Source organism: Equus asinus, chromosome 27 (genome assembly GCF_041296235.1).
Source record: "Equus asinus isolate D_3611 breed Donkey chromosome 27, EquAss-T2T_v2, whole genome shotgun sequence".
Taxonomy (NCBI): Eukaryota; Metazoa; Chordata; class Mammalia; order Perissodactyla; family Equidae; genus Equus; species Equus asinus.
In genome coordinates this window covers 23,723,902-23,736,970 of record NC_091816.1, presented here as the reverse complement: position 1 = coordinate 23,736,970, position 13,069 = coordinate 23,723,902, and the positions used below count along the sequence as shown (strand labels likewise).

Sequence of the window (13,069 nt, the reverse complement as noted above, 5' to 3'; positions counted from 1 at the left end):
AATTTTTACAAAGCTTACTGAGGGCTTTGTCATCCCATGAAAGCCTTCTACTCATCCTACTAAAAGCTATTAAACCTCTTGTGCAGAAATAATGCGAAGCAGCATAGTGAGGTGGTCGAGAGCATGGATTCTACAGCAGACCACCCAGGGTCAAATTCTGCCTCCACCATCCACTACAGGAGCAACCTGCGATAACCTCTTTGTGTTTCAGTTTCCTCATCTGTAAGATGGGAAGAAACAGAGGGCCTGCCTCAGAGGGCTGCCGTGAAGATCGAATGAGTTAACACATGAGAAGCGCTCAGAATCGTGCTTGGGACACAGTAAGAGCTGTGTAAGTGTCGGCTGTTGCTATTATTTCAGCAATGATCAAGCATTTTTCAGAAAAGGAATTTCATATGAAACATCGAAACAAGGAGGAAGATTTCTACTCAGGTTGTTTCTTTTGATCCTAACCATTTCTTATCTTGGGAATCTATCTATTTAACAGATTAGTGACAAATGCATATTTATATTAATAGTGTCCTTTTTTAAAATAACAGCTTTATTGAGGTATTCTGCACACGCCACGTAATTCACCCATTTGAAGCGTAATTCAGTGGTTTGTAGTATAGTCACAGAGTTGTGCAAGCGGAATTAATGACTTCAGTCTAGAAGAGGCTGAGACTACTACCTCTAAATTTACTCAAACCTATCAACACCCACTCACCCTCATAAACTTCACAAACAGAGCGCTTATCATCTGACCTTAGTGCCTTGTTCCAGAGAAAGTGCCTTCCCCATCGCTTCGGCCTCTGTCAGAGGGAGCATGACTCTAGCTCATCTCTACAGAATGGAAACCTTCCCAGGTTCAAAGAGACTGTTGTCCCTGTCTTCTTCATGCCCATTACTCGATTCCTCAAGTTCTCTTTCCAACTTATTTTTCTCTGTCTGGAATTCCTACCATTGAAGACATTCTTTTAGATTAAAAGACTGTTTCCAGAACAAAGCACAACAAATATTCAACATGAATGGGGCAGTAGAAAATGATCAGTAATTCTTAGCATGAATTAGTCTATTTAATTAGCTGGCAGAGCAAGCATTCATCAGAGGGATTGGGATGAAGGACAGCATATTCATGAAGAGGAGTGAAAAGGTTTCCAGTGCTGAGCAGTGTTCTGGAAGGGTCATGGTTGGGGGCTTTGGGAATCAGACAGCGGCAACTGGAGCCCAGGGGCCTGAGAGGGCAGACTGAGTGACCTGTGCACCTAGGGCGTGATGGTACCTACAGCAGGCTCTTGCCGGTGACATTGGTTGCCTAACCTCGGTGCTTCCGTGAATCACAGGTGTGTGCACACGTTAGCACATACACGTTTGATGGGTAATACACATGCCTGTGTTTTTCACCTCCTACACTTCAGAAAAGGAGATAGAATGGGATTTGGGCCTCATGAGAGGGAGTTCTCACACTCACAATGTAGTTGTGCTCTTGGTGCAGAAATAATAACTTGTGCATACTCTATCACCAGATGAATAATTCAGTATATAAATGAATGGACTAATTTTCACTCTCAAATAAGTATTTGGCACTTTATATAATCTTAATTTAATATGTATTTATGCTTATTACTTATTATAGGGGTAGGAACTAGGTTTTAGGAGAAGATATCATATTTTTCTTTGAATAACGGATAATGGAATTGTGCTTTGGGTTTTCATAAATTACGACGTGCTGAGGTGCCTGATTTGTAGAGAAAGGAAAGCATGTTGTTAGGCATTCCTGTGTGCTTAGACCAAGTTTTCAGATTATTAAAAAGCTAATGGTAATGTCTAATTTTATGTTCTTCTGAAATGAATGATTGATAATATTACTAAAAAGTATGAAAGAAAGTGATAAGCAACCACTTCTTATAGGTGCTTTGTTTTAAAATTAATCATATGGGGGCCGGCCCTGTGGCGCAGTGGTTAAGTTCACACGTTCCGCTTCTCGGCGGCCCGGCGTTCGCTGGTTCGGATCCTGGGGGCGGACATGGCACTGCTTGGCAAGCCATGCTGTGGTAGGCGTCCCACATATAAAGTAGAGGAAGATGGGCACGGATGTTAGCTCAGGGCCAGTCTTTCTCAGCAAAAACAGGAGGATTGGCAGTAGTTAGCTCAGGGCTAATCTTCCTCAAAAAAAAAATAATCATATGAAGCGTTCCAATTAGCTTAAAAATGTCAATTTGTAAATACAGAAGAAAGTATTCAAAAAGCCATTTTGTAATGCCTTGTATTCAACATCTCTTCTCTGGTAGATTCTCAAATAAATATTTATTGAGCACTCTCCAAAATGAGTAGAGATTTGAGAGAATTATCTTGAAATAGTCAGATAGATCAGGTAAATGGTTTATTTACTTGTATTATCTGAATACCCTCATTCTTTCTTGAATCATCTTTTTTATGCTTAAGTTTAAGATGGCACACCATAAATAATAAAAGAACATTAGGCCATGATGACATGATAATAAAGAATAATGGTTATAGGCAGCAGTTTCCAGGAACTGAAATCAAATCTGTTCAAAAGACAGCTTGACCAAATTCTGCAGCTGAAGTTGTTACTAGAAGACCCCCAAAGCTCCATTCTGCTTATCTGGGGATGTTCTGTGTTGGACAAACTTTAGTTTATTTTATGTTGAGATGACTAAACTTTGTGCGTCACATTAACCGTTAAGCTTCACTCTGCTTACACAGGTGCACAAATATGTGATAACTAGGACTGTTTTTCATTCAATCAATCTTCCTATCAGTAAAGAGTATAGCAACTCTATCCTATGTTTACTCTGAAAAAACAGCAATTTACTTAATCACAAGTCCAAAGTTCATAGATGGCCAATTCTTCATCATGGATAGTTTCATTGATCATTATCAGCTTTAATAAGCTTATAAATCTAAACACAGTGGCTAATCTGTTTTCTAAGAAAATATGTTATTCCATGAGCTAAATCAAAACTGGATGGCATTCTTTGCTCATGGCATGAATTCCTATATAGAATCTGTTGTGAATTCATGATTGAAGGACAAAATACTAGCATGGGGAAAATATTGCTTTCTCATTTGTTTACTTTTTGTTTGTTTTAATTCCTTTCCATTTCAACATTGCTATTTTCACTCTTTATATATTTTAAAGCGATTTTCATATTGCATTTATTTCTATTTATTAATTTTGTAGTTAATTCCCCTACATGTTTACATTTCTAGATTTAATTGTTGGAGTAATTTTTATTACAAATAGTGAACATGCAATTTTAGGGCATCCTTCACAACTTAGTCACATGGTCACAATGATCTGATTTACACCATGTCTCTCCTCAATTTCAGGATAGAACTATACTACTTTTTCTGGTGAGGAAGGTTGGCCCTGAGCTAACATCTGTGCAAGTCTTCCTCTATTTTGTATGTAGGATGCCGCCACAGCATGGCTTGATGAGCAGTGTATATAGGTCTGTGTCCGGGATCCGAACTTGCAAACCCTTGGCTGCCGAAGCAGAGCACGCGAACTTAACCACTTTACCACCAGGCCAGCCCCTATATTACGTTTTTTTAACTAAGACTACTTTTTTTTTACTCATTATTAAACATCTGAACTTAAGCAGTTCATTATGTACTCTATTACGTATAAAATATATGAAATATAATTTTAAGGAAAATACTGTTTGATGTCTACCATACAATGTACACTAATGTACAATATAATGTCTAATGTGCACTTTTCTAATGAATCTTCCATTCTTACTTACTTTTCAGGATGGTACACATACCCTGAACTGTGCTTCCTGATGCTGCTTCAGAGATGCTATTTCACCTCCTCCAGGTAATAACCTAGCAGCATTCCCCTGGGAAGTGCCAGGTGCGTGTGAGAGTATGGGGGCCGCGAGGGGACACCTCTGGGGATGAAGAGCTTCTCAAACAGCTTCTCCTGGATCCTCCTTAGAGTAATTCCACCCTTATCCCTGTAGTCCAGAAATGCCTGGTGCTATCAATTCCCATGCCTTTTCAAGATTCTGGAGGGTAAACTGGGTTGGTTTTCAGTTTTCTCCACTGATTCTTTAGATTTTAACTTTCTCAGGTTTTCTAAATCAGTTACCATTCATTTGCTCTCTAGCTTCCAAACTTTTAAGTTTATATCCTTCCCAGCAAAAAATGTTTTAAAATAATATCTGAACAAAGAATGTGATGTATTTTGGGTGCATTCATTTCTTTGATCTCTAAGTTTCTTATTGATTTTATTTGCATAGCTCTGTTAATGAATCTATGTTTCGGTGCAGGGGTTCCAGTTGCAATCTCAAATGCCTGTAGGGGCCAGGCAGGTGTTCTGGCTCCTCTCATTGGACTGAAATCCTAGACAGGTCACGGTCAGAAATAATTAAAGTTTGGGAGAATCCCAGAGCATTACAACCTGGGCCTTATTTTCCATTTGGGACAACACAAGAACACTACTAACTCCAGGCCCATGGGCAGCAGTGGCAGTAGGGTAGAGATGACTTTGAGACATGGTGGCGAGATAGAGGGCCTAGACAGTCCCTACCTCCCACCCTGCTGGTTCCCCATGGTTTGTACTTTGAGGGAACAGTTGCAGAAGTTCTCATGTGTCCCCAGTGAGGAGCATGGGAAGTAGGTAAGACATGCAAGTCATGGGCATTGCCATGGGGCCATTATAGTGAGAGGCAAGGGGACAAAGCAGTGCCAGGGGCCAGATGGAGTCCATGTCTGAGATGCCAAGCATCCCTGACTCCAGGAAAGGCTAAGCTCCACACCTTTGGAGGTGGTGGTAGAGCTGGGGTTGTTGGCTGGTCCCAACTATGTCGAGACAACAAACCATGGATTCCAGCAGTGGATACAAGCAGGGCCCCAGGAGACCAGCAGTCTCTCCCTTCCTCAGGAGGTCCAGGAACCTGTCTCCTCTTGGAGACGCCATCTTGGGAAGGAGGAGGAGGCGATAGTGAACCTTGAGCACAAAGAAACAGGCTTGATGGAGTCTGGACCTTGAATTCAACTAAATATCTGAAAGAGATATTTCAAATGAAAGAGACTATTTCAAAGCAAAAGAAACTTTTAATTTTTTTTAAACTGAAAGAGACTGAATTACCTTTAACTGGCAAATTTCAATGCTCCTCCTATCGGCAGAAATGGTGGGCTCATGAGAAAGAATACATGAGTTATAAAAACTAAAGAAGCCACATTTTTCTTAAAATACCTGAGTTGTTAGAATACATGTTAAGATATGATTGGGCCCTCTTGCTGGAATGTTGATTTTATCTGCATTCATTGAGTGCCACTTCATCAGGTATTTTAAAAACGCTTTATGTATTTATTACGTATGTTGCATCTAGTGGTATAATTGTTTGAGTATGAAACTAGAGAAATCCAGGGTATTTCTCCCTGCCATGCACTATAACAGTTAAAAAAGATAGACTGCAGGTTGTGTTAGAATACGAGATTGTCATTTGGTATTTACTACAATTGCAAAATCAACTTGTTAAGGAAAAACAATTAGACTCCCCCAAATATCTCGATGTTCTGGTGTTTGATGGTCGTAATATAAATGTAAATTGTGGAGTATGACATACAAAAAAAATTATCACTTTAAATGTCATTAAGTTATTGCTAGCCCCAAAGAGAAAAAAATTGCAAAAATAGCTGAATGTATGTTCCTGTGACTGCAGGCATTTGCTTTCCATTCCTTTTCCTCTGAACACAATAAGATAAACGTCTAAAAGTCTAGATTTGGAGCCAACAGTTTGCTGTACTTTTGCGCAAAGCCATTAACGTCGTCCCGTGCAGCGTGCGTGGGTGAGTGAGGGGGTGCTCCCGTCTGCATAAGACTTAAGCCCGGGGATAAAGGGTGACTGTGTCGTAGCCCTCTGGGGGCCTCGTGCGGGCTCGCGCATGCGTTTCGCAGTACAGCTCCCCCTCCACGAAGAAGTAGCCCTTTTGTTTGAGGTTGAGGTTGCAATCAGCACACACGAAGCACTCGGGATGCCGGTACTTATCCCGGGCCTTCACAACGGCACCCCTGGGGAGGAAAAGGAGAGCCAGTGAAAAACACAAAGCCAAAAAACTTGATACAAAGGGAGACACTACAGAGAAGGCAGGCGTTATGCGTTTCACGTTCAGGAAACAGCAGCCTCCAGCTGTAAAACCAGGCACAGCTGGAAAACTGATGTAATTGTCAGGGAGATCCAAGACCACCATAATAAGCCGTCAGGCGTTTCTCTCTGATGTTGACGTGTGACTATTTTTCAAACAGACCCGTTGATATAAAAATTAGAGAATTTTACAACATGATCTTTCCCCATAGTTTCTTTGAAGAAGGGAGACAAGATACAGATAAGACAAATACTTCTGCAAAGGGTTCTGATTTTAACCACAGGGTTCTGTCTGCACAACTATAAGTCCTTCCAGTTGGTTTCTACCTTGGTGGTCTAGCCTCTACTCTATGGAGCACAGAGAAGACAGATTAAAGAGCAGGGATGGAATTTGCACCAGGTAGATGGACTTGCCTCCACTGTCAAAGCAGTTTACTCCACCTGAGGAGCAAGAATTGCTTTGGTAACATCATGAACTATCATATTTTATGAGGTCTTCTCTGTTCCCCAGTGCCCTGTCCTGTTTATTTCTCTCTGTCTCATATTCCGCTCTTTGTTCCAACTGGGCTTGTCTCCCACTGCCCTCCTGGGCTTTATCCTGATAACTGGACAGATGAGGCCTCAGTGTGTGAGCTAATGATGGAGGAACAGAAGAAAGGGATGGGAAAAGTAGCTCGTAGGGCATTTGCAGTGGAGGGGCTGAAATGATCTGGTCCACTTGAATGTTTGAACTAGGAAGTGGGGGCTATTCAAACAGAGAGGGCCTTGAAATGGAAGCTGACTGTATTTTTAAAAATTACATTTCAATATTTGTGCAATTTAAGAAACTGGGTAAAGAGAATGTGTTTTAATTAACGACCTGATGCCTCCTGTATTTTGTTTCCCTGCGTTTATGTAGAAAAGGAAATACTCAAGGACTATACATTAACAAAGGGAGGGCTTTTTGAAGTCAAGTTATGAATCTTGGAAATGACTTTTTTAATATACTTCTGGGGCAATCTTTTAAAAATGAGATTATATCTGAAATTATAAGTCAAGACTGCCAACTCACATTCTATGACAGAATTCTAAGGAATTCTGGTCAAAATCTGCTAAAGGTGGCGGACGTTGTATTTTAAGTCAATGAAACGAAATAGAGACCGGATATCAAGACTTAGAGTGAATTCCCGGGTTAAAAATGAAACTTACACAATGCCACTCCCACATTTGTCACAGAGCGGCATCTTTTGTGTGCTGCCAGCACCACCGTGGACTTTTGTAACTGGAGCTCTCACACTCCGAGTTCCAGCAGGACGGTCATCTGAAAAAGAAAGTGTTTCCATTTATGGCCAGGAACAGCTGGCTGCGGTCTGTACTCTGCTTCTATTTTAAGGTGTGCACTTTAACCTGAGGAATTCTGAAGTTGCACCCGTACTATCATTTCAAAACAAGCAGGACCGGTTCAAGCGTAATTTGTTCTGAAACAGAGCCTTCCAAAACAGAATTAATTAAAAGTTTTTGTTGTTGTTGTTGTTGTTGTAGGGAGCTGTTACAAAAATGCTCAAAGGAGCAGAGAACATTTTGCACTTTTGTTGTTATAGTAAAATATACATAAAATAAAATTGACCATGTCAACCACTTTTAGGTGTGCAATTCAGCGGCATTAAGTACTTCACATTGTTGTGAAACCATCACCTATATCCATTTCCAGAACTTTATCATCATCCTAAAGAGAAACTCCATCCCCATGAGACAGTAACTCCCCATTCCTTTCTCCTCTCAGACCCTGCCAACCTCAGTTCTACTTTCTGTCTCTCTGACTTACCCATTCTATATTTCTCATGTAAGTGGAATCATACAATATTTGTCTTTTTGTGTCTGGCTTGTTTCACTTAGCATGATGTCTTCAAGGTTCATACATGTTGGAGCATGCATCAGAATTTCCTTCCTTTTTAAGGCTAAATAATATTCCATCGTGTGCACATACCACATGTTGTTTATCTATTTATCTATGGATAGACATTTGGGCTGTTTCCGCCTTTTAGTTATTGTGGATAACGTTGCTATGAACATTGGTGTACAGTATCCGTTTGAGTCCCAGCTTTCAATTCTTTTAGGTGTGCTGGATCACACGGTAAGTCTATGTTTAACTTTTTGAGGAACTGCCATATTGTTTTCCACAGTGACTGTACCATTTTACATTCCCATCAACAATGCACAAGGGTTCCCATTTCTCTACATCCACGTCCTCACCAACACTTATTCTACTTTTTTTTTTTTTTGGTGAGGAAGATTCATCCTGAGCTAACATCCGTTACCAATCTTCCTCTTTCTTCGCTTGAAGAAGATCAGCCTTGAGCTAACATCTGTGCCAGTCTTCCTCTATTTTTTGTGCGTGGGATCCCTCCACAGCATGGCTGATGAGTAGAGTAGGTCCATGCCTGGGATCTGAACCTGCGAACCTGGGCCACCAAAGTGGAGTGCATGGAAATTTAACCAATTGGCAACACAGCCAGCCTCTATTATCCGTTTTTTTGATAATAGCCATCCTACTGGGGCATTTTGCATTTTTGTGCAACTTTTAAAGGCTAATATATTTGGGGGGAGGGGTGGAAAAATTGGTAAAAGTATGAGCTCAGAAGACAGCAGGAGTGGACTGGAGACCCAGCTCTGCTTCTTACAGGATGTGTGACTTTGTATAAATCCACCCCCTCTATGCCTCAGTTTCTCATTTGTTAAATAGGGAAAATAATAGCTCCTCACCTCACAGAGTCATTGTGGCGATTAAATGATCATGTGTGCAAAGTACTTAGCACAGGATTTGCAACATAGGAATGGTTTAGTATGGTGTTATTTTTAAATTTTGATGATGATGATACCCTGGAGGGTGGGGGAGGCTGAGAAATTTTGCAATATCCACTTAAAACTCTACTTTAAAATTTATGAGCTGAGCTAGCCCTTGACTACTGTGGATGGAACTTATCTTTGGTGCTCTTTTAACCACCAAGCTGGTAGCTACTTGGATACGTCCTGGAAGCTCCTTTCCTAAACCAGGTACGACCCAAATCCTTGTGAGCAAAGATTCATTTGATTACAGCTTAAAATCACCACTTTTTAGACCTTCCTTCTCAGTGTGTTTGCTGTCCTCCCCTCCCCGACCCTTCCCACAGCCTCTGGCAGTGCTGTTTCTGCAGACGTTCATGGCTGCTCACCATCATTAACGAGTTCCTGGAGCACTCTGAAGGAGCCTGACTGGCGAGGCTGAGTGGGTTCATCCCGATTGTCATGGAGCATCCGGTACACGTCTGACTGGGGGGGCACCGAGGCAACGGGTTCACTGAAACAAGATGGCGGGCGAGGCAGTGTCAGAAGAGTTATGAGGCACCAGGTGTGCAAGAAGCCACAAGACATCAATAAGCAGTAATCACTATATTTACAGCTACTCTTCTGTTCTTTCAAATTAATCTCTATTATAGTCAGAAACATAAATTAAATTCACATGGGTTGCCTTAAAAATACCATGAATTCACCCGGGGATCACATCAGCACTTCTCCATTTGGCAAAATACTTTGGAGGGCAATTAAAACGTGATTGTTAGGAAATAGTAACTTTAAAAAATAACACTTGTGTCTGATGGATATACAATTATCAGGTGAACCAAATTAACTTTTCTCAGAAAAAAAACAACATACACATGAGAGAAAGTGCAGGAGTGAGCCCCGTTTGATTATTCTCAGTCATAAAGTTGTCAATAAAATTCAGATTCATTTCTGACATTAAGCTAAACGTATATGGTTTAATTTTGTTTTTAAGGTTAATTGGCTCTGTTAACTCCTGGGAACAACCAAGATATTTTGCTTGTAAATTGATAAAATTCAACTCATCAGTGTTTGAAAGCACATTAATGTAGAAACTTTCACATATACCTCAGTTATATTGACTACACTATATTTTCTAAATAGCCACATGATAATTCATTTACCACAATGACAGCAGCTTTTAGTAAACTTTCTACAAGTATATTCATAATGAGCTATTAAAAAAAAGCCATAATAAGACTACATGTCAGGCACTAAAAGCTTTATTATTTTATGCCATTTAGTTACATTATCTATAATAGATAGTTGCTATTTGCACACACTTTTTATTATCTATATCATATTTGGAATAATTATCTTATCTATCTGCAATTACTTGCAAGGTGGCTTTGAAATTCATCATGCTGTTATTTCATTGTATTCATCCCGAGAGATATCTTTGAGATATTGTTACACAGCACTCTTAAGCATTATAATACATTAATTTATACAAAGTGGTTCTGTAATATTGAAAGATGTAATAAGATTTTATCTTATAATGAATCTTTTTAATTGAAAACGCTCGATGGCAAAAGTACTTTGAACAAATATTCATACTAAAGAAGAAATTTGTCAAAATAGAGAGCGATGGAAATTAGGTATCTACATTAATAGCTTGAGGTATTCACTGATTAAGCCCTTATTCATGGCAAAAAACTTTAAATGGAAAGATAATTACCTCTTCACAAGATGCCATTAGAAGAGAGAAAAAGTATCTCTTTTGAAACTCCTCTGAACGTATAATCCGTTTCCCAATTTTTGACCCCCAAAGGGGAGGCAGTAATGCTAGATTATAAATCACTTTGTTTTTTGGGTTTTATTTGGTGAGAAAGATTGGCCCTGAGCTAACATCTGTGCCAATATTCCTCTATTTTTTTTTCATGTATGGGACGCCACCACAGCATGGCTTGATGAACAGTGTGTAGGTCCATGACCAGGATCGGAACTCATGAACCCGGGGCTGCCGAAGCGGAGCACACTGAACTTAACCACCATGCCACTGGGCTGGCCCCTATAAATCACTTTTGAGAAATATTGTACCAGACATTTGTAAAGTACATTGTAGCTTTTCAAAAGACATATACACTTTGTCCTTCCATGATTTCATTTTATTGCAATCTGCCACATAAAGCTCTACTTAGTTAATTTTTCAAGTCACCTTTATCATTAGGCAATAAACCCTTAGCATTTTTTTCTTTAAAGCTTTTCACATAGCTTCCTTTCAATTAAGACATATGTTAAAAGACATCAGTAAAGTTGACACTGCCCATGTGTTTAGTTAATATGCCCATGGTTCAAAAAGACTCATATTACCTCATTGAGGGTGCTTCCCCTAGAGCTGTTGAAACCTGACCCTGAAGTGTTTCCATAATATTGTCATCTGAGTACAACTGCATAGGTGTATTAAACTGGGCATGTACAATCTTCACACCAGGAAGTTCCATTTCCAAAGGAATGTTAGGGGCCATCTTAGCAGCAACTTTCAAGTCACCTGGGCAAATAGTACTAAGAGTACTGACAGAAGAAGGGGTGCTACGTCCACTGCCACCGTCAATACCGGACGGAGTACTGCATCCACTGTGTTAATGACCACGTCACACAGAGGTGACACAGGAACCAGAAAATCCAGACAGAACACAGAAAACAAGTACAGAGAGGTTAGAAGGAATTGAAGACAAAAAGTAAGAGGTGAATTCAATCAAATTAAAACTTAATGTTTATTTTTGCCTAGGATTTATTTTAAAGAGGGAAGATGTTTAAAAATTCATTATGGAAAACAGTTTAACAAAATTAAAAGGGACTGGTGATGCTGCATTTTTTGGCTCTCTTTTCCCAGGAGGTATGTAAGTTGAGGGTTGCAGGTAGAAAGAGTTGTATATAAACAAGTAGAGAAGATGCGACTGTCATCACTTTTTAAAAACAGGCCAAATATGCTAAACTCAACAGTATCCCAGACAAACGATGCAGGGAAATCACATTGGCTGGACATCCTTTCACATTTCCGAGATGCAATATTTAAAATGAAAACATTAGTGAATGATCCTTCACTAATAGTAACTGAATATGCAGCCTGAAGATCCAAATATTTAGATGCAACATTTCAAAGTAAGAAGTATGTTTTAGAAATGCAGTTGAGTTTTAATGAAATAATAATTGGCCACTTGTAGGTTATGTGATGGAGACTATGTTTTAAGGCTATTTTGCCGATGTTTAATTGTTACTATTTTAGCTTTTTCTATTTTCATTCTTTAATTTTGTGAAGAATACACTTTAAGAAATTGTTCCATGATTTAATACATGCTCTAGAAACAGCCAATAAATGCTTGTCACCTTGAAATTAATGATTAGAGGACAAATAAGGGGATTCTGGATGCTACTAAGGGCTAAGATATATTTCTTTAATACGTAGCTATTTCATGTAAAATTTGGGGAGCACACATATATTTCCATGCATATTTCTCATTTTCTTTTAAAGCCAAGTTGAGGGGACATATTACACACGTCAGAAAGGCCAGTCATGCAATTTGAAGGACAACTAGGGAGAGCTCATGTTCTCTAGAAAGCTGGATAGGCAACTAGTCACTGATATGACAATGACTAAAAAGTCAGTTTTCCATGTGCATTTTAAGTGCATATGAGAAATGTATTTTACAAGAAAATGGAATATACTGAGGTTTTTTTTTTTTTAAAGCACAGTCATTTAAGACAAAGCCAAAAGAAATATTAGTATTAATGTTAAGATCTACCATGCCCGTCAGTTAATGCTGCTATCAACTCAAGACAGAGAATAATTTGTATAGCGTGTTTATCTCAAAGTCAGTATTCTCTTAGGGTTCAAGTATGCCCCCATATCTGCACTTACTCTCTACAGCTGCTAATGCTAACCTCAGCCACACAAAGAGAGCAAAACCCAAAGGATGTTGGACATTGATTTTGTTGGCTTCATCAATGTTGCACCCTGATTAATCTGGACAACTCAAGTCACTAAATGGGTTTTAAAAATTTTTCTGTCTTGTGTTATCCAGTTCAACCATCTGCACAGCCTAAACTAAGCAGGTAAATATAGACTTGCTCTTTCACTTCCCGGCTGTTGAGAACCCGTTTAAAACTCAATCTGTAAGTTGGTTGAT

At 39.5% G+C, this 13,069-nt stretch overlaps 1 protein-coding gene and 1 long non-coding RNA gene across 4 annotated transcripts in view; one reads left to right on the top strand and one right to left on the bottom strand.

Annotated features, from left to right (window-relative positions):
- The first annotated feature begins 207 nt into the window (after positions 1 to 207).
- LOC139042270 (uncharacterized) lies at positions 208 to 9,372 on the top strand. Its single transcript, XR_011498797.1, has 3 exons — positions 208 to 331; positions 3,760 to 3,826; positions 9,251 to 9,372. It is a non-coding gene; the product is annotated as an uncharacterized lncRNA (long non-coding RNA).
- Positions 5,048 to 13,069, bottom strand: part of PDLIM3 (PDZ and LIM domain 3) — a 30,599-nt gene continuing 22,577 nt past the window's right edge. For 2 of the 3 annotated variants that reach the window (XM_014855803.3, XM_014855804.3), the window contains exons 5-7: positions 9,293 to 9,417; positions 7,290 to 7,401; positions 5,048 to 6,028 (exon numbers count right to left, since the gene is read on the bottom strand). In XM_014855803.3, the coding sequence (XP_014711289.1) occupies positions 5,839 to 6,028; positions 7,290 to 7,401; positions 9,293 to 9,417 (427 nt within the window). In that variant the 3' untranslated portion in view covers positions 5,048 to 5,838. Of the gene's footprint in view, positions 6,029 to 7,289; positions 7,402 to 9,292; positions 9,418 to 11,252; positions 11,517 to 13,069 lie in introns of all 3 variants that reach the window. The other variant, XM_014855802.3, reaches the window with a different exon arrangement.